Genomic DNA, 27,363 nt, shown 5'->3' with positions numbered 1-27,363 from the left:
GTGATAATTTTACACAAGATAGTTTTATAAACTTTTTTTATAAACGGAGACAACTGGGATTCACTGATAATCCGCTGTTACTGGTGAATGGGGCCGAACCGACTATCTCCCGCCTTTATCCTCCCGTCCCGAAAGCAGTATCACCTAATGTCACCATCGGCAGCTTTCCCGCGAGTGGGTGTGGTTTCAGCGCAGCCAGCGGACACGCCCCCAGCGTTTGAGAGCAGAGAATAATGCTCATTTTTTCAATATTTTGATAGCTTATTTTATGTACTTGGCGGCTTTTTTAATCATTCAAATTTGGCTGGGTGGCTAATAACACATTTTTCTGTGGTGTGACAAACTCAGAACACATACTTAAATTTGACTTTACAGGGACTTTAATAATTATGGATATTTATTAAAATATTTAAAGTGTAATAAGTGTTTATTGTACTATAATATTTTGTTATTTTGCATTTTATGAGAATTGTATGTTTTTTATTTTAGGATTGACAAATAGATGTAAAAAAAAATGTTTTTTTAATATATAAATTAGTTGTATTATAAATTACAAATTATATATTATGAATATAGTAATATTATATAATTAATTATATAGATATATTCAATATTAAAAATACCTGGTAAATACTTATTAGACTTTACTGTTTCAGGTACAGTTGGTTACATTCAAACCGTTTTTTGTGTGTTTGTGGTCATGGTTTATGAGATCTGTCTGCTGTAGTGGACTGATTTCATCGTGTGAATGTGGATCTGAATGAGTTTTCTCATGCTAGCGTGCTAATCTGCGGCTCCCGTCTGCTTTGGGTGTTAGATTAGCTCTGAACAAGAGGACTAATGCTGTTATCTGTCTAACGGCTAACTGTTAACCTCTCTTTTCCCCCTCTCCCTTTCTTTTTCTTTTTCTCCTTAATGCTTACGATTTAAGTCTCTGAGCCCATTTTACAGTCAGGTACAGTATACACAGACCAGCCATAAATCCATAACTGTTTATGTTTCGTGTGTCATAAACTCTGTGTTTATTTTGGCGCCTCTGACATTGTACTGCGTGTTTTTATCTTTTTATCATCCTTTTAATTTTCTGTGTAGTCTTGTTTTAAATACAACATATCATTTTGTCCAACTTTCAAGGACAGAATTGAATCTGTCTCATCGTGGTTTGGTCAATTTCATATGCGTTATATTTTCTTTTGTGCGCTCTGGCCATTTGTTCCATGTCTAAGATATTATTTCATATCCAACTGTAGTACTCATTAATCATTTTAATGAAGGTTTTGATAAGAATTTGTCTCCCTTACTGTTTTTAGCATCTCCCAGAGTGCTTCTGGGCATGTGTCAGAACTACTACAAGTACACACGACCCAAGAAGATCAGAGTGTGTGTGGGTACATGGAACGTGAACGGGGGCAAGCAATTCCGCAGCATTGCGTTTCGTAACCACACACTTAATGATTGGTTGTTGGATGCTCCTAAGAAGGCCGGACATCCAGAATTCCAGGGTATGTGTTGATGCAAAGTCAATGCAAATGATACTTCAAAGTGAAATGAGGTTGCTGTGTATTTAAAGAGGACCTATTATGCCCTTTTACAAAGTCTTGTATTTGGGGTCTACTAGAATTGTTTTTTTATGCTTGAATGTTCAAAAAACATATTTTGCATGGTTGCAGCACTTTCACATATTTTCACAATCATTTTCACATATTTTGCATTGTTGCTTACTGATATAGAGAGTAACTATTGTAGAGGACTTTGTGCTTAGTAACTTTGCAGACCTTTTTCATGCTTAAACAGCAACATTACACACTAAAAAAAATTTGAAAATGAAAAAAAAGCATAATAGGTCCTCTTTAATATCTGTCAGTTAAATGACTAATGAAACTAGTGAAAATTATTTAGTGACCTCTATATCATAACTGTTTTGCCATGCAGATAGCAAATCCAACCCCGTGGACATCTTTGCTATCGGCTTTGAGGAAATGGTGGAGCTGAATGCTGGCAATATTGTCAGCGCAAGGTAAGAACTAACCTGACGTTAGAGATTTCAAAGTTGTCTGGCTGTACTTGCATGATAAGCGGAAACAACATTTCCTGTGGTCAGTGGTCGGAATGTGCTACAGAATAATAGTTTCTTTCAATCGACATTTAAGGTTAAATGTTTCTTTGTGATATCGTCATGCTCTCATTCCTGTGAGAACTGTTAACCTTTCTTTCTTCCCTGGCAGCACCACTAATCAGAAGCTGTGGGCTGTAGAACTGCAGAAGAACCTCTCACGAGATCAAAGATACGTGCTGCTGGCCTCAGAGCAGCTGGTGGGTGTGTGTCTGTTCGTCTTCATACGCCCTCAGCATGCACCGTTCATCAGGTATATTTAATGGCTTGCAAATTAGTATGATCATTTCAAGTATTTAAGAGGATTTAAATGACTTCTCTGTATTATGTGTTCTATAATAGGGACGTTGCTGTCGATACAGTGAAGACTGGCATGGGCGGGGCCACTGGTAATAAAGGAGGAGTGGCTATTCGCATGCTCTTCCACACAACTAGCATCTGCTTCGTGTGCTCACATTTTGCCGCTGGCCAGTCACAGGTCAAAGAGAGGAACGACGACTACAATGAAATTGCACGCAAACTGACCTTCCCTATGGTAATCATTTATGATGTAAAAATGTGTTACTTCTGTTCAGGTTATGATCACCTTCTTCTTCTTTTTATAATAATAATAATATTAGTCGTAGGGCTGTCAAAGTTAACACATTAACGCATGATATAATTTTTTTCAGTTTAACACGTTAAAAATATTTAATGCAATTAACTCTGCATCCGTTTTTTTCGTCATCCTTTGGGTAGCATTACGTTTTGTGATCACGCTCTTATTCATGCAAATGCTTTTAAACCGTTCCAGCATGACAAAGCAAAGAAGAGAACTAAGTGCGGTACAGGAGTCCTGTCTGTGAATCTCCTTTCTGTGGAGATTCACACTCAACTGACGCGCACAGAAAGCTGCTTCAGACAGTACGCCGGTTCTCTTTCACGCTTGAAAAAACAACACCACCAAACTTATGCCAAAATGGCCGTTTTCTCGAGTATCCTCGTAAGCACAGTCTTAAATTAGTTGAAATAAGTATTAAATGAACATAAAGGGTTGACAGAAAATGGATGTCAGATTCATCCCATGTGCGTGACGCATCAGGTTTTAAAGTGACAGTAGCCTAATAAACCTGCTGCTGTCTATCATGTTAATCAAAGAACAAAAGAATAATAGAAAATCCCTCACTACTTTCAACGGAATAACTTTTGTAGCTTTAATAAAAATGTATCTATATTTAATTTATAAATTATGCAGTGAAGATTGTGAAGTGTTTGATAACTTTATTTAATTTCTGGATATTTCCTACCTGTTAGATCACATATTTAAAATATACTGTCTTTATGGTGTTTCTACATTAATTTGGAGATTAAATGTGAAATTACAATATTAAAATATATTAAAAACTTTAAATGTTAGGTGCAATTAATCGCGATTAATTACAAAAAAAATTACAATTAATTAGTTAATTTTTTTTATCGATTGACAGCACCAATTAGTTGTAGTAGTATTAATATTTAAGTACATAATAATGAACTATTAACAATATATTATTTATTTTTATATAATATAAATGATAAAAACAATTATAATATTGTTTATTATACAGTAATATTGCTGTTATTAGAAATATTAGATGCATAATAATAAATATTAATATAAATATACATGTATTATTTATATGTATTTTTAATATAATATAAATACAAAAAAATATTAAATATTTATCGTTAATAAATGATAATATAGTATTATTATTTAATTATGAATATTTTTTATTTATATTATGTTTTAGGGTCGTCTCCTTTACTCCCATGATTATGTATTCTGGTGTGGAGATTTCAACTACCGAATAAATATTCCTAATGAAGAGGTGAAGGAGCTGATCAGACAGCAGAATTGGGATTCACTGATCGGTGGAGATCAACTGGTGGAGCAGAAGAATGCTGGACAGGTATTTTAGGGGGGGGAAACAGCTATATCAGCAGAACAAAACTTTTTATTTATTTATTTTTCACTCTTCTGAACATTTTTTTATTACTTTATTCATATTCCAGGTTTTCAAAGGCTTTATTGAAGGGAAGCTGGATTTTGCCCCCACTTACAAATATGACCTGTTTTCGGAGGACTACGACACCAGTGAGAAGTGCCGCACACCGGCCTGGACTGACCGTGTGCTGTGGAAGAGAAGAAAGTGGAACTTTGATAAAACTGGTGAGAATTTAATTAAAAATATATCCTTAACCAACAACCACATTTTAAATGCAGTATAAAACAGCTTACTTCCCTCGAAGTTTACATTTTCACTAGATCTGCCTGTGTGTGTGTTACAGCGGAAGAATTGGAGTTGAATGTAGTAGGAGCCCCAGTGAGTGAGGAAGATCAGTACCCATGGAGCCCTGGAGAGCTCAAGTACTATGGTAGAGCAGAGCTCAAAACCTCTGATCACAGGTGAGAGAGACTAAAGCCAGAAAGACAACTTTCAGGATTTACACTGACAACATTCTTAGTGCCATCCAGTGGGCCTCAGAGGTACAGCAGGAGGCTATCCATTAATGTTTTTTTGTTTTTTTTTATTGTAAGTAATTGTTAAAATATTCAAATTCAAGTCTATCTTTGTTCTTATTACCACAATGATCAGGATTGGACAGTTAAATCGCATTGTGGACCGCATAAGCTTTTGTGTAAGGGACCGCAGTTCTATTGCCATTAACATTAGTCTCTCAAAAGGCCTGTGGTGGCCATCATAGACATGGACGTGCTTGAGGTGGACCCAGAGGCCAGACATCAGGTGTATAAGGACGTGATCGCCCTACAGGGTCCACCTGATGGAACCATCCTCGTCTCTCTCTGCTCTTCTGGTCCTGATGACTACTTTGATGATGCTTTGATCGACGACCTGTTGGACAGGTTTGCTCATTTTGGCGAGGTTATTCTTATCAGGTAAGAATAGTTTGCATATATCATTTAATTATTGTTATATTTGATTGTTATATAACTTTATTTATACACTACCATTTATTTTATTTTAAATTCTAATAATATTTCAGTATTTGTTGATTAAATAAATGCCACCTTTGTGAGCATAAGAAAGATAAAAAATTCTCACCGACCCCAAACTTTAGAGCAATTTTTATTTTTCCTGAACAGGTTTGTTGAAGAGAAAATGTGGGTGACGTTTTTGGAGGGATACTCGGCACTGGCAGCTCTGTCTTTGAGTGCCTCTACTGTAAGTGACTCTACTGCACAATAAGTTTCATTATAAAAATTAAAAAAAGAACATTTACATGCAGAAATGCATTATACTGTATCATAATAATGACAGGTAATCTAACCGTCCCTCATTATGTATATCCCACCACCCAATGCAGGTGAATGGAAAGACCATAGACATCCGTCTGAGGAGTCCTGGTTGGATAAAGAGTCTAGAGGAAGAAATGAGTGTGGAGAGAATCTGCGGCAGCATCCCAGTGTCCACCAGCTCCACTCTGCTGGCAGAAAACTCTGACATTGGAGAAGAGTATGAAATGGAAGGTATGGCATCTCTTTGGGTTACTTGGTTCCAAAATGCAACATGAACCTATGGAAATACGGGACAGTGTGGAGTTCCATTTTTACTGCTGTGTTGACAGGTGATGTGGACGAGGAGGTTGAGGATATCTTGCCCCAGCACCTGCAGCCTAGAGCGAGCATGGATCTAGGCTCGTCCCCAAACCCATCCCCACGCAGCAGCCCCTGCCCCTCTCCTACCCATGGAGAGCCTGCGCCCCCCATCCGGCCCAGCAGAGCCCCCCCGCGCACAGCTGGACCACCACAGGGTAGTGCTAATATTTAATAGACTCTACTCAACATTGACCAACCCATGTATTTATATCAGGGGTTTTTTTGTGTGCTTTGTCCTTTACTAAATTTTTGTCCTTTCCTACATTTCATTTATACACCACAGTTCATTCACTATGGATGCATTAAATTGATCAAAAGTGACTAAATATTTCTGAAGGGTCATGTGAGACTGAAAACTGGAGTTAATGATGCTTAAAATTCAGATTTGGCATCACAGCATTAAATTACATTTTAAAATATATTAAGAAAAGAAAACTTTTATTTTAAATTGTATTAATATGTAACAATATTATTATATCCATCCGCAATGTATTTTAGATCAAATAAATGCAGCCTTGGTGAGCATAAGAGGCTTTTTTTCATAAACATTAAAAAAAAATCTCATGACCCCAAACTATGTATATATATTAAGCATCAGGAAAGTAAAAGAGCAAATTAAAAAAAATCTTAATAATTAAATTCCCTTCCAGAAGACCAAATATTCCAGTACATTAATTTTCCTTTGTTTTTACACTGCGAAAAGGAGGATTAAGCCCAGCATCCATTAGAAGGGAACCGGCAGGTAAAGAGTGCTGTTTCAGATGTGTTGCTGATGTGCTTCAATGGTTCCTGAGCTCTTAGAGTGTGTATGTGTGTCAAGGCTTCGATGTGGTTTGCAGTGCTGTGGGCTGAGCTAAATCTCTCAGGCTGTTGTTTTGATGCTTTTGATGATGAGATTGTTTTTTTTCTTTGCTCAGGTTCTCCGGTTGATGGTCAGCCAGCTGGAGCTCCTTCATCACAGGGGCTAGAGCCAAAACGCGCCCCTCCTCCACGCCCCAATGCCCCACCAGCCCGACCTGCACCTCCACAGCGCCCACCGCCACCCTCAGGTACAGCTATGAAGTCTTTATTAATTTTTACACAGGCATGACAATTTTCTGATCTGTTCTCACCAGAAGTTAAAACCCAAATTACACAAGTTTTCCAGGGATTGAAACGCCCAAACAAATGTGTTCACTACATTATAAATACTATGTTTTCACTTGTTGTTTTTTTTCATTGGCATTTTACAATGGTTCTAAAGGAGGTTCTACTACACCTGTTAGGAAAGATTCAGCAGGTAATGCTGTACATAATGTTGTGATTTGGTTAGTTAGTTGGCCTAGATATTAAAGTGTGGTTAACTTTTTCTAATTGAATGCACTATGATGCAGTTCTGTGTTCTGTTTGGTAGTGTTTCATATGCTTTTCTTGAGCCTCATTGTAATTTTGTCTTTTTGTTGTTTGTAAAAAATCAAGTTTGCACTGTAAATGTTTTTGCAACTGTATTTTTGTTCATGATGTTTTTGGAAACAATTTGAATTTTCCTTCAAAGGCTTTGCTGAGCCTCTCAATCTAGAGTTTGATCTGACTGATTATGAAGGTAATTTCTGAAAGAAATGTAGATTTTAGAAGATTCTTGCAGTGTTCGTCCTTGTGTATGGTGACCTCCTGGTCAGTTGAGACCTCCTGCACTTGCTAACAGAAATAGACTAATTTATGTGTTCAAGACAGTCAACCATCTTGCAGTGCATGAAGTCTCAGTTGTTCCAATGATTTTGATTTAGTTTTTGAGTGTGAAGTGCTGGGTTGAATTAGGTGAATTAGCTTTTATAATTGAATAGAGAAAAAAAGAAAGAAATGATCTCTCCATCAGGTTAGGAGTCAGTTTGGTCAAATGTATTTTCTCCCTAGCTGAAGGCTCTAATGTGCTACAAAACTAATTTTGAATAATTACAAACTTTTTAATAACTTTTCCCCTCATGCTGACAAAAGGACAAAAAAGCCCAGCATTAGCACGTGCAGATGCAGCTGGTGAGTTCTTGTCTCGCTCATCTGTGACAGAAAATTTCATTGACGGACACATTTGGGCCTTTATCATGCCATGATTTTGCAAGCCTCAGGCTAGTTTTAACAAAATAGAGCTAAAAAAGTTAGTTGACGTTCTTGACAGGAGCGGCTTTCTTTTAAAGGTCCCATGACATGGGGTTATTTTATTATTTTATAATGTTTCCTGGGTTGCCCTTATAATGTTAGTGTGTTTTTTAGATCAAAAATAGTCATAATTTCGAAATAAAAGGCATTTTTCCTAGCCTGATTTTAGCCTCTGATTTGAACGCTCTGTTTGAAGGGGCGTGTCTGCTGTGGGATTCAGTGTAACCGCCCACTGCTGTGATTGGCTGACATGCTTGCATATGAAATAGCTATGTATTACATGCGCAACTTTCTCGAATACTTTTACTACAGCTATTATACGTTTTTACTATTACAGCTATCGAGATTAACGAATCGTGAGAAGTTTTTAAAGTATTTAGATCTATTCCCATCACATAAAATGTTGCCGTGATAAGCATTGAGCAATCAGATCACAGTCTGTTGATCGCGAGACTGAAGATCTTATTGCAACGCAGTTTCTGCACTCTCTCTAATGCTTTCACCAATGCAAACACGATGATGTACATACAGTAAGAGCTTCGTTGTGCAGTGTAACGTGCGTCATTGATTTCATAACGAGTTGTCCAGATAAACTCGCGCTGTGTGGAAAGATTGTTCTTTGATCGCTTTCTGTATAATTTGTTCACAATTTAAATAAGATTATTTTCATCCTACTAAAAGAAACGATGTGAAGTTGATATTTTAGTCACTGGCTTGACTTATGCATAAACAGTATTGAACGATTTTGAGAGAAAGATTACCTGTCTGAACTTGAACAATAAGGCTACACATCAGAAGTTGTTGCTTGGTAGCTCGATCGATTTATTTTCAGACGTTCATCGAGGCCAGCTCTGTATTGGCCCAAGTTGAGGAAACAGTCGTCGGTGAAATGTTTGGAGTTGGACCATACAAAACTTTGGGAAGTTGTGTCGGCGCATTTCCAGAGAAAATAAAATGAACCCATTGTTTCTTCAGAGGCTCGGATAAAGGAACTAAAAAATACTTTTGTGTTCATTTGTACATCCGAACACTGATCAACTGCCATGCTTCGCTCGTTTGCAAGCCATGATATCATGATATCACATTTTCTCATGGGCGAGCAAAATTCTCTGGGCGGGCTAAGCAGAGAAAGGGGAGGTTACCTTTCCTCCGTATGACGTCATACGGAGGAGATTCAAGATCAGACCGCCTGAGCTTTCATTTTCTCAAAGGCAGAGAAAGATAGCCAAAGCTCGGTTTACACCGATTGAAATTTCTAGCCGCTGGGGGACCATATACAGGGGACTCATATTAATGTTAAAAAACCTCAGAAAGTGAAAATTTCATGTCAGGGGACCTTTAAGGCATCTGTTTAAGTTTAATCTTCCATCATCGGTTTTGTAGTAAAGACTAATTGAGTGGCATTTGAATTGGACCTGAAGTTCAAAATATAGGTTTTCTGATATTTTCACAAACATATTTTCTATAACTATTACTGAATGTTTGATTATGGCATCGGCTGTTTTTCAGGTCGAGGTCAAGCAACTGGATCAGCCCCTGGAGGCGCCCCAAGGCCGGTGGGTGGGCTAATTAACATGAATATTATTAAAAAGGAAAAAAATAAGATGTGTATCATGTTAAATATTATGATTTTGCTTTAGATTCCACCTCGAGCAGGAGTTATCAGTGTCCCTCCTCAGGCTAGACCTCCTCCTCCTGCTCATCCCGGAGCCCCCAGACCCATAGCAGAGGTGCATCCTGGGGCCCCTCGACCTTCACCTGATAATCACCCCGGAGCACCAAGACCCACTGCTGAACCCCAAAGCAAGCCATCCGAGCTCCCTCTGGGTTCGTTAAACTCTTCTAATTACTTATTAATTTTCCTTTTATATTATAATTTTTGTATATACATTTCTTATTGAAGTGCATGCTTTCTTGAATATTACAGAATCATGCAGTGTGTAATATAGCTGTTTGTGTATGTAAAAGGTCTGCAAAGTATTAAAGAATAAAGTGCACGACATATAAAGTTATTGTCTCCTAGAAGAAAGAACCGATTCTGAATTGCGTAATGAGTCGTCAGCAATTCCAGTGTCACTTCCTGTTACATGCCTACATAACAATGCAACAAATTGGCATAATGCCAGCCTATAGTTTTCATTGGCTACCTGCGAATAATGTCTTTTGTTGCTGCAGCCTGAAAGAGTTTGTTTTTTGTTGTCGAACATGTTGAGAAGCCACTGTTTTCTGTGGTGGGAATCCACATTGCATGCACTTCTAGGATGAGGACTCGCACTAGAATTGATACGGAAAAACCGACGCCATCGTTACTGTTCCTATCACTGTGTATCAAGCCTGCGGAGCTGAAATTCAGATATGATAATAGGCGTTTCGTTTCTGACACGCGCTGTAAGCTGTAGAACAATCACAACCGACTGAGCCATCTGACCAATAAGAGCAGAGTATGCTCGCGGAAAGTAGGGGTTTAGACTGAGAGACTGAATCCTCTAACCGTTTCCAAACACTTTGAGAAATGAGGTGATGTCCAATGAATATTATGAGTGTTTTTTTTTACCTTGGATGCAAGAACCTTTAAAATGGCCCAATAGGGGCAGTTTAATTTAGTATTTAAAACTGTATAATTTTATATGAGATTTTATACAAAATTGAGATATATGTAATGTGTGTATGTTTTAAAAGTTTAACCAATCTTTAACCATCTACTGTGTGTCTGTCTTTCAGGTCCACCTTCCGCACTGCCAGGTCCCATGAGACCTCAGATGATATCACCCATGCAGCCTCAGTCTATGTCACCAGTGCAGCCTCCTGTCCAAGCCCAGCTCCCTCTACCAATGCAGCCCACTTTTCCTGCCCCTCTGATGCCTCAGCCGGCCCCCCAAGCACCTGCTGGAGCCGCTGCCGCCCCTCAGCCCGGACTGGCATCACCCAAGCCTCCACCCCGGAGCCGGTCCGCACACGCACTGCCACCTGAGTCTGCTCCTCCTCCTCCTCCTACAACCCAGGTTAGTCCTATTTCTCTGCTCACTTTTGCGTGGATGTCAAGATCATAAGCCCTATATTTAATTGTGATAAAGATCAACACTATCAAAGATGCAAGGACCCACAAGATTCAAAAAAATTTTTTATTTATTTATTAACGAACGAACGGGCGGGGCAATGTTTCGACCAATCAGGTCTTCATCAGGCACATTGGTGATCAGTCGGAACATTGCGCTGTTTATATATATATATTTATATATATATATATATATATATATATATATATATATATATATATATATATATATGTATATGTATGGAGCTGTAACTTCAATGTGCGGACATCATTTTTTTTTTGCTTTCTAAGGACCCACAAGATCCCATCCTGGTTAATAAGGCCTCTTCCAGATAATCCAAGGCCTTTTCCTTTTCCTCTTTCTTTTTTACTTTTCTAGTTATAACAACTTTGTTCAGGTGGTTCTCGTAGTCATGTTTCGCTCTTCTTGATGCATGTGTCTTTCTCTTTCACTAGCAGGAGCAATCCTCAGGTTGACAGGTACTGGATTAAGTAATTTCTAGTATTTACGTTGTCTTCATGGCACCATAGCCTGTAGTCACGATGTATGGGGTGCTCATACATATAGGATCCTCCCATTTTATAGTTGATTTTTCCCCTTTCCATCTTTAATTTGACCTTTTTTTATTTTGAATATCAGAAGATTATAATGTAAAACTTAACTTGAACCCCTTGATAATATTGTATATTAAAAAAATGACCTGGTTATGAGGTTTATCAAGTTTTTCCAACAGGGGGGTTCAAGGAAAGTGTCATCCAGTATTTGTTGTGGGTATTGTTTGTTTTTAATCTGTGATATCTGTTTAAATTTTTTCAATGTTTCGTGGACAAGGATAAGCAATTCTAATAGCTCTAGTAGACTTGCACACTAATCATATTTGTCTTTTTGATGTTTTATAATGCTGTTTTTTTGTTTTATAATAGACGGTTTAATAAAACAGTAGCCTATTCGGATTTTTCAGTTTTTGATTTATGTTGATGTCTGTCATTGCACCATTTATGTTTTAACCAACAAGTCATCATGATTTTTTATCAAAATTTGGAACGAACACATTGTTTAAAATGAAAAGTCAACATGAAACAACATGGGTTTTCAACTCTTTTTACATCTGTAATAATGAAACAGGATATTTAAAGGTGCATTCAGTAATTTGGTGCTAATTTAATGAATTACTATCTGATTAACCTAAAATAAGTGCATAATTTTATTTTTACTACTTGAGGGAAATTAGAGTTATATCATTTAAATAAAAAGAAGTAAAATTTGTACTGTTCTGGGTCATAAATGACCCCCAACAGCCAAAAAAGGGGGCTATTATTTAGCAGCTTAGGAGGGGTAAATGGGATCTAAATAATCTAAAGTCCCCCAAAGTTATTAGCCCCTTTTGCATTGGGAAGTTCTAGGAACTAGCCACCAGGGTAGTTTCCAGAGAACTAAATGTTCCCCTAGGGTCATGGTTTGTTCCTGGTTGCATTTTCACCGCCAATAGGAACTCTTAAGTGATGTATACCACTCTTGTTGTTGTGACTTTTATTTTGACAGCGCTGAGAACGCGAGAGCCTGAGCACACAGCACTCCCATTCTCCGTCTTCATTTGCTTACGATTTGTTTAACAGTTATGTCTAATACGTTATTAGATAAAACTGTTATACAAAGAAAATAGACAGTATATGAAAAAGTATAAGCCTTTGCCGTGTGGTTGATGCCAAATGTCGCTTTCTGAGACGAAATAGGCTATAATCTGTGAGTGTACACCACTTTTTTTTAAATGGCGGGTGCTGATGTTTCCCGTGCGTTCGGCCAATCAGCGTACACTTACGTCACGGATAGTTCCTATAGTGCTGGGTTAGACCCTTCTCTGAAGTAGGAGCTAATTGAGTTCCTCCAAAAGGCGTTCCTGGAATTAAATCGTTCCCAGTTCCTGCAGTGCGAACACGCCAAAAAGCGGATACTGCTGCCATTAGTTCTAGGAACTATGAAAAGGTTCCTCCAGTGCAAAAGCCCACATTGTTACTATTTCAGTGAAGTTAGTGTTATGACATTTCATAAAACACACAAAGATACACTCTTACTGTTCAAACAGCCAAGGTGTGACCATTTAAAAAAAAAAAACTTAGGAGGGTTACAAAAACAATAAATGTTTCCCAACATATTTAATACATTCAAATCTGATTTCATGTTGACTTTAGAACTCCAATATGGTCTAGCTTCTCATCATGTCATAAGTTTGATTTATGTGTTTTTCTTTCCCCAGGCCAAGGACATGAATGGAGTCCAAAGAGAAGCACAATGGAAACTAGACCCCTTCGACATGCTTAACAACCAGTCCCTCTTCCAGAACGCATCATTCTCCGCTTTCCTCCCTCGCTCCTCATCCTCATCCACCCCCTCCCCTTCTTCTTCCACCTCTTCTTCCTCTACGTTACCCAGCTCCCTCTCCCTATTCTCGTCTCCGGACACCAGCAACACTCCATGTCTCCTGTCTCCACCCGTCACCTCACGCAGCAAATCCCAGGAGTCCCTCCGTTCATCCCCCAGTCCGTTCCTCGCAGACGCCCAACCCAGACCCAACAGCACAAACCCTTTCACCGGCAACCTGCCGTCCTCCCCTCGCCGATCACTCACACCCGATTTCTACACCCAGCATCAGGCCCAAGCGGGCAAACCTGGCCTGAACAGGGCCATGTCGGCTGTGGTTCACAGTTCCACTCTTCCAACATCTTTCTCCAGACAACAATCCTTAGTTCCCGCTACAGCAGCAGCCCCAATCAAACAGACCCAAAAGTGGGTCACCTTTGATGACGATTCAGACTTTTTAAGAAACGCTCCATCCGCAGTTGGGACCGGCCCGCCATTTATACCTGCAGCCTCATCCCTTCCCTTCCCACAACCCCCGGGCAGCTTCCCCAGCTCAGGCTTTGACTTCCTTTTAAGAAAGGCTCCATCTGCAGTTGGGACCGGCCCGCCACTTATACCCGCAGCCTTATCCCTTCCCTTCCCACAACCCCAGAGCAGCTTCCCCAGCTCAGGCTTTGACATGGACAGCAACTGGGTGTCGCTTCCCACCTCTACGTTCCCCACAATCCCCCCTCCGATCCCAACCAGGACTAATACCAGCATCAAAAACGCCCACATCCCTTCCAGAAACGAATTTACAGAGAGATGATACAGCCGAGAACATGTATGTAAAATATGGAGAAAATATTATAGTGTATCAATACGTGTATGGTTTGTATAAAAGTGCAGTGGTGGAAATGTTGACCTGTTTGTACGAAAGAAAGAAATATGGCTGTTTCCTTAAGCCGATGCAGATAGGAAACCAAGAAGAATTCAAGCAGATGTATCACTTTATGTTTTTAGATTTTAAAAAAATGAGCTGAGAACCTTTTGCGTCTTTTGCATATTAACCTGCATAGACATGTACACACATATGTGTGTACAAAACTTTACAATTCAATGGCCAGATATTAAACATTTAGCCCGCAAATCATTCAGCATCAAGCTACATATTAATCAGACGTAAAAAATGTACAAATATTAAATTATATATCTTGTTGCATTTTCAATTTCATTGTTTACTCGCCTTCATGTCAGAACACAAAAGAAGATGTTTTGGAGAACAAAAAAATGTGTCCATTCAATGGATCTCAATGGGGTTGTTTTGGACTCCAATGACTTGCATTATACGCACAAAACTATTTTTCAAAATATGTTCCACAGAAGAAAGCAAGTCAAACAGCATTGTAAAGACACAAGGTGAGTAAATGATGATAGATCTTTCACTTTTTGGGGAAATATCCCTTTATCCTGTAACCCAATTCAAGCAAAAAAAACGTATCATCAAACGCACATATTTAAAATGCCTGGCTGTGTCCGACCTGTTCTACGCCATCATATCCGTTAAATGGGCTTCTCAGTGAGCCAAGATATGTTTTGTTGTTTCTCTCATTATGAATGTATCTCTCACCAGTTTCTATGGCCTATGTTAAGATTCAGAGTGTGGTGTGCGCAGTACAGTTGCTGTGCTTTCCTGCATACTCAAATCGAGGGTCTAATTTTTATGAGTGTTCACACAATAGACTCCCTCCCACCCCGTGCATCGTGTAGCACGACCAATGTGCTTAGCTTTTCAAAATATATCTTCTATACATATTCATAGTGATTATATGTCTTCCTAGTGGGGGAAAAAATGTAAAGTAGGTCTGAATTGTGTTTATATTTGCAGCATATACATGCCATATCTAAAGTGCACTGAAGAGCTCGGTCCTCTAGGCTTTCAAACACAAAAGTTTGAGATGTTACGTTTGTGCGGAGAGGGCGAACGAGGGTCACAGTGGCCCTCTCGTACCTCGACACTGTATATACATGTGCTTTCAGTCTCATCTGATCCAAAGCTCTTGACAGAAATGCTGTATTAAGCAAATGTGTAGTGTGTGTGTGTTTGATTTGGTGGGTTCCTCCTTCAGGATGTCGGTCATGCTTTATTTTGTGCAATGTGTACTTATTCGCTCAATGATATATTATTTTTTAATTTCGGTGAACAGGTTGTGGATAAATCTATTTATTGTTGTGTGGGGAAATACTGTGCTGTATTTTGGAGTGTGACGTCTGTTTCTGTGTACTTTAGCTGTTCGTGTGAGTGTGCTTGAGTGTTTGCGTCGTCATGTTGAGGGATTCTGATATCTTTGTTATAAGTCATTATAGCATTATGTCTTCAAACTGTTTTAGAGAAATATATTTGTTATGGTATGAAGTATGGTATAATCTTGAGGGGAAGACAGACTGTTAAATGAACACACAGATTGATTATGAATGCCATAATATTTAAAGCTACCATCATATGTTGTTTAATAATGCCTTAGACATTTTGAAGAAGTTCAAATGTGTTTGATGCCCGAGTGTGTTTATTGGATTCTTAATGGATTAATGGTTCAGCCTCAGTTGTTTTTGTTGATTGTATAGCATTCTGGACTGTGTAATGATGCATTATGGGTGAATGGTCAGCCTTCAGGCACTGGCATTTTATGTGTGCAGTTGGTTTACTCATATTATGCAGGTTTTTAAATGTCCTTCAAGGGCATAGTGAAATGATTCAGTCTTGGTTAAAGTGTAGGTATTTCAGGAAAGCAGTATTTTACTTGTACTTTTGTTCCTTGTTTACATTTTAGGTACAAATTTAACATCTGCACAGTTGTTCAAATGTTCTCCTGGGATGTGTTGAGCAACATAGTTTGGCTTTGAGCTTACAGATATATTTTTGAACCTGGAAAGCACTGAAAAGTTTGTCTCCATTTGTGGTTTGGTTGAGGAAGGGGTCAGAAGAAAGCCAGCCAGCAAGATTATGTGTACTAATGCATGAGAAATCCATTCCAAAATGCATTTCAAAGCACTAACTGTGAACATCTCCAGAATACAGAGAAGTATCAGGTTATGGATAATAAACTATATCTATTTTTCTTTTGATGCCTGATAAACACAATGTAACCACTTAACATTCAAAGGCATTAGAAGTGATTTGTTCAGGTGTTCTGTATGTAATGGAAGCGTTGAACTTGACATTGCCAGCGCTAGTTATTAAAAAGAAGCAAGATTTTATAGGAATTAACTCCTTTTGTGAAGTTAACGGTCCATTGTAGCTTTTAGCCCAGTAGTGAACAAAAGTCTGTGGTATTAACCTTATATGTATGTATACACAAACCACAAAACTGCAATTCAGTAACGAGTACTTGATCTGTAATTTAAGTGCATATCAAAAGTGCACATTTATGTATGGAGCAATTGATGTTGTATGTATGCAATAATAAATGTAATTCAACATGAATCGTACTGTTATTTATTATTGAATGCATCAGATCTAATTACATGACAAAACATTTCAAAAGAATATATATATATATATATATATATATATATGTGTGTGTGTGTGTGTGTGTGAATAATGCAATATTACTGCAAAGCTTTTATGAGTATCTGTTTTCTTGTGAAACATTTTGGAAATATATATATATATATATTGAGTGTTTATTTCATGTTAGTTGTTAGAAATGTGCAAAATCACACAAATCAAGGTTGTAACCTGTACATAAACTTTTAATAACAGTTGCAACAATTCGAAAAAAAAATTTTTTTTTAAATCAATATTATTTAGTTTGACCTCCCGAAGTTGACGTTTAATATTTTTCTGAGGGTTAATCGTTTTTCACTGACTGTTTGTTAAAAGGAAAAACGCCCTTTTTAGGTGTTGTAGGCCAGTTATTTAATCTATATTATTTAAATACTATTATAGTATTATTTTTTAATCTTTATTTTTGAATTAGCTTTTATTTTTATATTTGTAATTTGTTTTAGTGCGTTTGTTATGTGCTTTTATCATTTTTATTACTTTTTGTTGTTTTTAAATATTTCTCATTTTAATAACAGTACTGAGTTAGCAGTATGTTAGCACTTCGAATTTAACTTATTTTAGTTAGTTGCCAGTGGCAACATTTCTATATTTATATATATATATATATATTAAGGTTTACAATACATGTAATATTAGTATTTTGTTTACCCCGATCTGGTATTACATTTTTATACAGTTGTTCTGCATGACATACTAAACAGTTTAAGAGTCCTTTATTTTGTAATATAATACTTCCGGTCAAACGGGACAGGTTCTGTCAAGGTTGTTATTGCTGCTGTCTTCACACCGCTATTTGCATCGCATCAACACAGCGCTGAACTGAACGGCAGACCAGTCTCTCATAATAAACAGCCATGATGGGATGTCAAAGAAGACGCACCTCCGTGTCAACAGCTTTTATGCTTCCCCGTTTACTCTGCCTGATGTGCTTTGCTGTCGTTAGTCTGGCTGAGAACACGGACATGGTAAATGTGGTGACGGAGAGGAAAGCGGAGGAGAGCCACAGGCAGGACAGCGCCAACCTGCTCATATTCATCATGTTACTCACACTCACTATCCTCACGATATGGCTATTCAAACACCGCCGCTTCAGGTTCCTGCATGAGACGGGCTTGGCTATGATTTATGGTGAGATTTATGTATTCATATTCAAGTTCACATTCAGGAACCTTGTGTAGGAGGGCACCAGGAATCTTGTGCATGAGCTCATTAATGTTCTCAAAGTACCTGTCAATCTATTCAATAAATTATTTTGCAATGCAGCTAAAAAAAAATACAACGACAAAAATGACTTTAAATGACAACCATAGTATAATCTTAATGCTGTAAGTCACTAATATGGGGCAAATGTAAAATAAAGAATATCCTAGTTTTGCCAGATTTATGCAGTTTTTATTAAGATTTTGTCTGTTTTTAATAATTATTGTGTAGTAAATACTTAAAAATCTAAATTGAAATCTTAAATATAAATCTTAATTGATTGTAATTGTTAATTTATTTTTTTAATAAATGTAATATTGTAAATCTATTTTAAAGCAGTTATTGCGTAATATATTTAATATTCAAATTAAGATTTGATTATTTAAGTCTTAATTTATTATATTTTAATAAATGTAATACTTTTAAGTATTTTAATGCATTTATTGTGTAATAAATACTTTAATCTAAATTTAAATCTTAAATTTAAGTATTAATTAATTTATATATTTTAATAAATTTTATACATTTAAATCCATTTTTAATTCAATTATTGTTTGCTTAATACTTAATCTTAAATGTAAGTCTTAATTTATAAAAGTAATAATCTTAAGTCTATTTTAATACAATTATTGTGTAATTCAAATTTAAATCTAAATGTAATCTTAAATATAAGACTTCATTTCTATATTTTCATAAATGTAATACATGTAAAGTTTTCAGATTTTTTTCTGATTGTCGCCGGTTTACTTCAATAGCAATAATTGGTATTCTTGGAAAATATGATTACCATGATAAATAATTGCTTTTGTTATTTCTGTGTATGTGCTTCGCTTAACATAATGAGTATTAAAACAATATTTGATGTATATGGTTTTCATCTCCAGGTTTGTTTGTGGGTGTGATTCTGCGCTTTGCGGTCCATTCGCCACAGGACTTCAATGACGTCACCTTGAGTTGTGCCGTGAACAGCAGTCCCACCACCATCCTGGTGAACGTGAGTGGCCGATTATACGAGTACAGCCTGAAAGGAGAGGTGCGGGACAGCAAGGGCCATGATGTGCCAAATGCAGAGATGCTCAGGAAGGTAATGCTGTTAAATCCTCTAAAATAACCTGCAGTTACCTGCAATTTTTAATATTGTTTGTTCCTTCTACTGGATGTGAATGTATAATACTGTATACGGGATATTGTTTTCACACTTCTAGGTTACTTTTGATCCAGAGGTTTTCTTCAACATTTTGCTTCCACCCATCATCTTTCATGCGGGATACAGTCTCAAACGAGTAAGAATATGATTATCATAATGAAAAAATTCACAAAATCGGGGGGAAAATAAGCTTGTTTAATCAGTAATTCTGTCTCCTTTATCAATGACTGATGTGGATTAGCTTGTTTGATTTTTAGTAATCTTTTTTTTTTATTCATTTTAACTATCAGAGGCATTTTTTCAGAAATTTGGGGTCTATCCTCTCCTACGCCTTTGTGGGCACACTGACATCATGCTTTGTAACAGGGTGAGTGATGATATTTTAAAAAGAAAAGGAAAATGTTATGAAAAAAGGGTAACACTAGTTTAGGGTCCAATTCTCACTATTAACCAGTTTCTTATTAACATGCATATTACTAGGATATTGGCTGTTTATTAGTACTTATAAAACACATATTTATGCCTTATTCTGCATTAACCATATTCTGCATCCCTTAATCCTACTCAATATCTAAACTTAACAACTACCTTACTAACTATTAAGCTGTAATTAGGAGTTAATTGAGGCAAAAGTTAATAGTGAGAAGTGGACCCTAAACTAAAGTGTGACCGAAAAAAAAATATATAATTCATTTTGGTTTTGTCAAATGTCCCCTGTCCAGGTTGGTGATGTACGGCTGTGTGGTGTTTATGAAAGCCATCGGTCAGCTTGGAGGGGATTTCTTTTTCACTGACTGCCTTTTCTTCGGTGCTATTGTATCTGCTACAGATCCAGGTATTGTTTTTTGCTTTGAAATTAGTACACTGAGCTCTTATATTTAATATATTTAGCTATATTAAAATTCACTTCGAATGACTTCATAACCAAGGTTTTAATTTCTTACAGTGACTGTTCTGGCCATTTTCAATGAGCTGAAAGTTGACGTGGATCTCTATGCGCTGATGTTCGGCGAGAGCGTCCTCAATGATGCTGTGGCCATCGTCCTGTCGTCGTGAGTACACACACTTTTGTGCAAAAATACACACAACACACACAGCAGGTTCATGTGAAGTCCTCAGGGCTATTTATTCTCGCGTTCAGATAATCTAAAATACACAGATATAAATGAGTTACTACAGCCAGGGCTTGACATTAACACTCCACAGATGCGGGTGTATTTCAGCAGTGGCGTGTAATGCAGTCACTCCTACTGGCCACTTTGGCGGGTTGAATTTTAAATATAATATATATATTTTTCAATTGTGGTCTTTTAAAAAGGCATCTGAAAGAATAAACTAAGTGCAATGTAGTGTTGTCAAAAATTTTGATTTTTCAAACATATCGATACTGAAATATCTGGAAACGATTCCAGTACTTATTTTCCACAGAATAGAAACACGATCCCAGCTGCGCTTTGTCTCTCATCTCTCCGACAGTGAGTTGACACACAAACCCGCCTCCCCTCACTTACGTTTCATTTTCTACCGGATGAAAATGATTGCTGTTACAGGGCTTGAATTTTGCCGTGGGATTGCGCGTATTGTGTATAATTTTACTCATTCCCGCAGATTTTGTGCTCACACCCAAAGTGCGCGCACATAAAGCCACCTCTCATTACTAAATTGAGTTCTTTTTCACTGCTTATTAAACAGTCAAATAAACAAAAAATAATGTCAAAATGCCAGTCTTGGCGAGTCACGTTAACACAGTCAGTTATGTTTTAAATGAACGTAAACAGTTGAGAAAGAAAACACGTGTAACAGTATAATGGATCTGTGTGTCAGGTCTTAAAGTGACAGCAACCTAATATACAGTACCTGCTGCCAAATTATGAGATAATATTAAAAATATCTATATGGTAGTTTTTCCCCATGGTATAGATGTCAAAATTGTGGCCAGTGAAAATGCTGAGTGGCTAGTAGCTTTGGAAAACCACTAGCCACAGTGGCTGGTGAGCAAAAAAAAGTTAATGTCAAGCTACGACTACGGCTACGTTCACACTGCAAGCCTCAATTCTGATTTATTGCTCAGATACGATTTTTTTTGTTTGGCTGTTCACATTTTAATTTTAAATGTGGCCAATATCAGATTCAAATGTGAACAGATCACATTCCTGAACTGACCCGCATGCGCAAAAGAACAATAGCAAAGATGGCACGCAGTACGCTGTCATATGGAAGTAAGCACGGAGGCTTCTGAAGTCAGCGTTTACACGTTCATTTATGAGGTGATGTGCCGTGGAAGCCAGAGAATTTGTGGTAATAACGAGGATGCAGACGAGGATGAGGAGAAAGAGAGCAACATTTTTTCCTCAAGTTTTGCTTCTATAGAGCTGTCACCGTAATACTTATGTGTAACAGCTCATCATCCGTCCACTGACTAACTTCACTGCCGTCTTCCATATTCATTGAGTGAGCAAAGAATTTCTTCTGGTATGTAAAATCTTTGGAGTGACTCTCATCAGCATAGAATTGTGACGAATCTAGATTGACATAAAAGTCGCATGAAGTCCGTTATGACTGTTCAGACTGAGGCTGCATTGCAAAACATTAGACCTGTATCTGATTTAGGACCACACATGAAAGTGACCCAAATCAGAATCGAAAAGATCAGATTCCATGTGGTTTGTGCTCTTTACACTGTCATGAAAAAAAAACAGATTCAAGTCGCAAATGAGCAAAAAATAGGCCAATTTTGGCTGCTTTGGCTGTTTCTTTAAGGTAAATTATTAATTTTTTATAGATCAAGAATAAACAGGTTGTTTGCTCCACCGTTCAGAGGTTTTGGGTTTGTACGATTTTTTTATGTTTTTGAAAGATGTCCTGTATGGTAAAAACAGTAATATTGTGACATTTAAAATAAGTGTGCCCTATTTTAATATATTCAGAAATGGGTTTAGCATCATTACTCCAGTCTTTAGTGTCTTCAGAAATCATTCTAATATGCTGATTTGCAGCTTAAAAAATGTTTATCATTATTTTCAATGTTAAAAAGAGTTGCTGCCTAAAATTTTCATGGAAATCGTGGTACATTTTTTCAGGATTGTTTGATGAACAGTACACTATTTTCAAACAAACTGAATTTTTTGTTTTGTAACATTATAAATGTTTTACTGTCACTTAATATCAGTTTAATGCTTCCTTGCTAAATAAAAGTATTAATTTCCATATTTTGAGTTATGTCAAGCACACAAGCTTTTCTATGTATTGTAAACATGTTCAGTCAATCCGGATAGGCTATGTCTTGTTTTAATATGAAAAATGATCTTTCTCACCTTCTAACAGATCAATAGTGGCATACCAGCCTGAGGGAGACAATCGGCACACGTTTGATGGCAGTGCCCTGCTCAAGTCTCTGGGTGTCTTTCTAGGGTTTTTCAGTGGGTCTTTCGCAATGGGGGCTGCAACTGGAGTCATGACTGCTCTGGTATCTTTTTTTCTTTTTTACATTTACATAACTACCCAAAATAATCAGTCTAAACCCATCTAAGGTAGTTGATGTATTAATATGTGCTGTTATTTAGGTCACTAAGTTCACCAGACTGAGAGATTTCCCCTTGCTGGAAACGGCCCTTTTCTTCCTGATGTCCTGGAGTACGTTCCTATTGGCCGAAGCCTGCGGCTTCACAGGTAACTATGGAAACCCTATGATAGAAATCTTTGTTTAGCCACATGCTGCATATGACATAATGGAAAAGTGAAAACTGTGGGTTTATGCAGACAGGTGACTTCTCTAAAATTGCTTTGTTACAGGAATACTTGATTCTAATCAATTGTGGCCTCAGTGCTCTAATATTTCTGTTTTGCAATATAATGATCGGCTGACTATACAATATAATTTATAAACATCATAAACTATATTTTGGTCACACTTTAGATTAGGGTCCAATTCGCACTATTAACTAATTATAAACTACGACTTTTGCCTCAAACTCCAAATTAGTGCTTATTAATAGTTAGTAAGGTAGTTGTTAAGTTTAGAATAGAATATAGTCATGCAGAATAAGGCACAAATATGTGCTTTATAAGTACGAATAAACAGCCAATATCCTAGTAATATGCATGGTAATAAGCGTTAATAATGCATAGTTAATAGTGAGAATTGGACCCTAAACTAAAGTGTTACCTATATTTTTAGTCAATGGTGTTATTGTTAACTAAAACTATTAAAAATAGTTCCAAAAAGTATATATAAATATTTGATGAAGACTTAAACTAGAGTATTAAAATTACTAAAACTAAAATTGAAATAAAAATGTATTAACGCTAAATAAGAACTAAAAATGACAAAAGCACAACAAAATGGCTAAAGCTTAAACTAAAGTTAAAATGAAAACTGAACATATCAAAATAAAAATTCAGCATATTAATAAATACTATAATAGTAGATAATAATACTAAAATAATCTTCTGTGTTTAGGTGTGGTTGCAGTGCTCTTCTGTGGAATGACTCAGGCTCACTATACGTACAACAACCTTTCTGCTGAATCCAAAACTAGAACCAAACAGGTAACGTGTTTGAAAGCCCTCAAACAACTGTACAAACGTTTTGCATCTTTGAAGATTGGTATACTGATGGTATTGTCCTCCATTTCCCCCAATAGTTGTTTGAGCTGCTGAATTTCCTGGCTGAAAACTTCATCTTTTCTTACATGGGCTTGACACTTTTCTCCTTCCAGCACCATGTGTTCAATCCCTTGTTTATCATAGGTGCATTTGTATCCTTTTGAAGCAGTGTATTTGTGCTGTACTCATGAATTGTGTACGGATAAACATTCACACATTATCCTTGACCGTGGATTTCATTTCTAGCTGGCTATACTTCTTGGCAGGGCAGCCAACATCTACCCCTTGTCTTTCCTGGTAAACTTGGGCCGCAAGAACAAAATAGCATCCAATTTCCAACACGTCATGATGTTTTCAGGTAATACCTTACTTTTTAATATGCATACTTTCCTCTTTTCTGTTGTTTATGTTGTCATCCTGACCTCTCAGGTCTCCGAGGGGCTATGACCTTTGCCCTCTCAATTAGAGACACTGCGACATACGCCAGGCAGATGATGTTTTCTACCACCCTGCTGATCGTTTTCTTCACCGTGTGGGTCTGTGGGGGCGGGACGACCCCCATGCTGTCACTCATGCATATTCGGTGAGTCTTGCTTGCATTCTGGAAGCAAACTATGTCTCTCTTTCATTTTTTTTTTTTTTTTTGCTTAAATGACATTATGTTTCCACAGAGTGGGAGTGGACACAGACCAAGATAATACTGTAAGTTCTACTCATGTCTGCGTGAAATGCAACTGCTGATTTTAGAAAAAACGCTGTTTAGCATTCAAATATTTACTGTACAGATCAGTACCATAAGGGTAATATAACAGGCTATATTAACTTTCTTGTCTTTTTCTCTTTGCTCATATAGGTCACAGCACCAGATGGGATGACACAAAGAAGTACCAAGCATGAAAGCGCCTGGCCGTTCAGACTGTGGTACACTTTTGACCACAAGTATCCTTCAGTTGTTCTGCCGAGTTGTATCAACATTTAATTGTTCTTTAAAAAATGACTTATTTACAACCTTGCACTCTACATATTGGATTCGACAATCTTAGGCAACCATAATACATTATAAATCTCCAATAGTATATAGCCCCTATCACACAGAAAGTCCAGAAAATACACTGATAATGTGTCTTGGGATTTGTTCCGGGTGAGATCAGGATGTGACGTGTAATGTACGCATCAAAAACGCTAGTTAAAACTCCCGATCAAAGAGTCGCACGATAACTGTGTCATCACTACTACACCCCTAATGGCATTGCTCCTGCTCCTCCTGGGACTGATCCCAGTAATGTTACCTGGACGTGTTTGTGTTTACACAAAAGGCACTCTAACAAATCTATGGCAATTTTCTGGGATCAACGCTTTTTGTGAAAGGGGAATATCCTTAGTACAGCTTGTTAAACAGTAGAGGGCGCTCATGATCAACTTTAAAATTTAATTTGATTTTTTCATCTGGGATTCACTAACTACACATTCGCCATAGTTGTGGTCACATGACATGCAGGTAAACAAATAATGTTTTCTTTTTAGGAAGTGTTTGGATTTATTGTTTTCATTTTTAAATTGTTTATTTATAAAAAAAAAAAAAAAAATTGTGATTTAATTAGTTACTAGCTTTTCATCAACTCGTGAACCCCCTGTAATTCACTCATCACACACTGGTGGAAACCCTGCCCTAGAATTTTCATTTTTCACAAACCGGACTAATGATTATTATATAATTATTATCATTTGAGACATCCTACCAGAAGTACAAATTGGCATACAATATATAATTAAATTATGAAAAATGAGAAATAAATGTCAGTGTGCATGAAATGGTCAAAATAAAGTATATCGATTATACAAAAAAGTATATAAATTAATCAAAAGTAACCGTAAAGATATTAATGTTACATAAAAATCAACTAAATGCTGTCTTTTGTCATTTCTATTCATAAAAAACCTGAAAAAAGTGCAGTTTTCAACAAAAAAAATAGTCAGCACATTGTTTTGAACATTGATAGTTATGATGATAATAATAAATGTGTCTTGAGAAGCAAATAGCATATTAGTATGATTTCTGAAGGATCATGTGACAATAAAGACTGGAGTAATGATGCTGAAAATTCAGCTTTGCCATTACAGGAATAAATGACATTTTGCCATTTATTAAAATAGAAAACATTTACTTTAAGTTGAAATAATATTTCACAATATTACTGTTTTAACTGTATTTTTGATCAAATGCCTTTATATGTAACAGTATAACTAATAAAAACGAGTAGTAGTATAATTATTTAAGTAATTTTAAATCATGTTTAATCCTTAATGAAGTGGTGCAGTTATTTAAAACCCTTCCTCACACACAGCGGGCCTCCTCTCACTACCACTCTGCCAGCCTGCTGTGGTCCAATAGCGCGCTGTCTTACCAGCTCACAAGCCTATGAGGTAAACCATTGAACCATAGCTGCTTTTGGCTCATACTACAGTGTAGAAATGTGTAAAATCATATGAGCACATGAGTGTTATCTGAATTGTGCAAATCATGGATTTTCTTCCCCCCACCCCCTCTAGAACGCCGGTCAATTGCATGATGAGGACACAGAGCTGATTCTAAATGACGGAGATGGTTTTATGTACAGTGACATGACGATCAGCACGGATGCCCATGGCATGCCCACCACCTCCACGGGCCAGGCTGGTCTTTACTCACTAGCAGGAACGTCAGATGATCCTCTCGACAGGGAGCTTGCGTTCGGAGGCACCCGTCTGGTCCTCCCCACAGAAGAGCATCCAGACCCGCTGACGTCATTTCCTCCTCCTCCTCCACCATCCCCGCCTCTGTCGGACCCTCTGCGCCACAGAGTCTGAGCCTGCCGGACAGCTGCTGACCTCTGCCTCTCTAAGTGATACTTTTTTTTTTTTTCAGAGATATTAAGTTAAATGTTTATTTATGCTTTTATTGGTTCATTATTTTGTGCCATTAATATTTATTTATTTGTCTAGACACTGTTCTACTATGGTTGTGTTGGCAAATCCTTCTGTTTTCTTCCTAATTTCTCAAGAAAAACAAAAATGTGCCATAAAAGATTCTAAATAAATTTTGTGTTTAGTAGTGTGTAGGTCAGACTGAACGTCTGCTTCTATTGTGAATGCATTGATGTGTCTTGATTGGTCATTTCAAAGCCATACATAACTTGTGGGTCAATTGTGGATGAATCTATTTTAATAAGTGCCTCCGTCCTGTTTCCTGGTGTTTGTACTGTGACTCATCATTTCCTTTTTAACATTTACAAAAAAGTGTTTCATATTTGTGAAAAAGTGATTTATTTCAAAGTGTTTCCATACCCTTTGACCCTCTAATAAATGAGGATTGATGCACTTTTTAAGCCAGTGTTGAAAATTATTTGAATGCAGTCATCTTTATTGATTAATTAACTAAAAAGATATACTGCCATTGAATTCGTATTTTTACAGGTACAGTAATGTTGCTAAACGTAGCTTTCTAGAAATTTCTAGACATAGCCAACTGCCTGGTGGAATTTTGAAGATATTTCAGAAATGGGCTTTAAAATCCATTTTTGATCA

The 27,363-nt window shown here is 37.1% G+C and overlaps 2 protein-coding genes across 12 annotated transcripts in view; both read left to right on the top strand.

Moving 5' to 3' along the window:
* Window positions 1-16,763, top strand: part of synj1 (synaptojanin 1) — a 32,098-nt gene extending 15,335 nt beyond the window's left edge. For 3 of the 11 annotated variants that reach the window (XM_056247695.1, XM_056247693.1, XM_056247694.1), the window contains exons 13-31: window positions 932-955; window positions 1,311-1,502; window positions 1,933-2,017; window positions 2,226-2,366; window positions 2,456-2,648; window positions 3,886-4,044; window positions 4,148-4,304; window positions 4,424-4,541; window positions 4,821-5,033; window positions 5,241-5,319; window positions 5,462-5,624; window positions 5,723-5,908; window positions 6,457-6,495; window positions 6,671-6,802; window positions 7,728-7,766; window positions 9,396-9,442; window positions 9,527-9,713; window positions 10,608-10,888; window positions 13,197-16,763. In XM_056247695.1, coding sequence (XP_056103670.1) covers window positions 932-955; window positions 1,311-1,502; window positions 1,933-2,017; window positions 2,226-2,366; window positions 2,456-2,648; window positions 3,886-4,044; window positions 4,148-4,304; window positions 4,424-4,541; window positions 4,821-5,033; window positions 5,241-5,319; window positions 5,462-5,624; window positions 5,723-5,908; window positions 6,457-6,495; window positions 6,671-6,802; window positions 7,728-7,766; window positions 9,396-9,442; window positions 9,527-9,713; window positions 10,608-10,888; window positions 13,197-14,108 — 3,347 coding nt within the window. In that variant the 3' untranslated portion in view covers window positions 14,109-16,763. Of the gene's footprint in view, window positions 1-931; window positions 956-1,310; window positions 1,503-1,932; window positions 2,018-2,225; window positions 2,367-2,455; window positions 2,649-3,885; window positions 4,045-4,147; window positions 4,305-4,423; window positions 4,542-4,820; window positions 5,034-5,240; window positions 5,320-5,461; window positions 5,625-5,722; window positions 5,909-6,456; window positions 6,496-6,670; window positions 6,803-7,727; window positions 7,767-9,395; window positions 9,443-9,526; window positions 9,714-10,607; window positions 10,889-11,397; window positions 11,422-13,196 lie in introns of all 11 variants that reach the window. The other 8 variants (XM_056247699.1, XM_056247697.1, XR_008806795.1 and 5 more) reach the window with 7 other exon arrangements.
* Window positions 16,764-17,591: 828 nt separating this feature from the next.
* Window positions 17,592-27,164, top strand: slc9a6b (solute carrier family 9 member 6b). Its single transcript, XM_056247692.1, has 16 exons — window positions 17,592-17,975; window positions 18,932-19,131; window positions 19,253-19,330; window positions 19,485-19,561; window positions 19,917-20,029; window positions 20,141-20,246; window positions 22,519-22,660; window positions 22,758-22,863; window positions 23,654-23,742; window positions 23,838-23,951; window positions 24,046-24,157; window positions 24,229-24,382; window positions 24,471-24,501; window positions 24,653-24,738; window positions 26,118-26,223; window positions 26,350-27,164. The coding sequence occupies exons 1-16, from the start codon at window positions 17,702-17,704 to the stop codon at window positions 26,644-26,646; spliced, it is 2,085 nt and encodes a 694-aa protein (XP_056103667.1). The 5' UTR covers window positions 17,592-17,701; the 3' UTR covers window positions 26,647-27,164.
* Window positions 27,165-27,363: the final 199 nt, after the last annotated feature.

The sequence above is a fragment of the Rhinichthys klamathensis genome, unplaced genomic scaffold, assembly GCF_029890125.1.
Source record: "Rhinichthys klamathensis goyatoka isolate OS25496 unplaced genomic scaffold, OSU_Roscu_1.1 h1tg000050l_1, whole genome shotgun sequence".
Classification (NCBI taxonomy): domain Eukaryota; kingdom Metazoa; phylum Chordata; class Actinopteri; order Cypriniformes; family Leuciscidae; genus Rhinichthys; species Rhinichthys klamathensis.
The sequence above is the reverse complement of the archived record's forward strand: the minus strand, read 5'-3'. Positions and strand labels throughout refer to the sequence as shown.

What these genes read in the sequence shown, in the direction of transcription:
- slc9a6b (XM_056247692.1), top strand. Translation starts at nt 17,702, where the DNA reads ATGATGGGATGTCAAAGAAGACGCACCTCCGTGTCAACAGCTTTTATG. An exon ending in ATGCAGAGATGCTCAGGAAG is followed by an intron (nt 19,132 to 19,252) that starts GTAATGCTGTTA and finishes TCACACTTCTAG; the next exon opens with GTTACTTTTGATCCAGAGGT. An exon ending in ACACAGACCAAGATAATACT is followed by an intron (nt 24,502 to 24,652) that starts GTAAGTTCTACT and finishes TTGCTCATATAG; the next exon opens with GTCACAGCACCAGATGGGAT.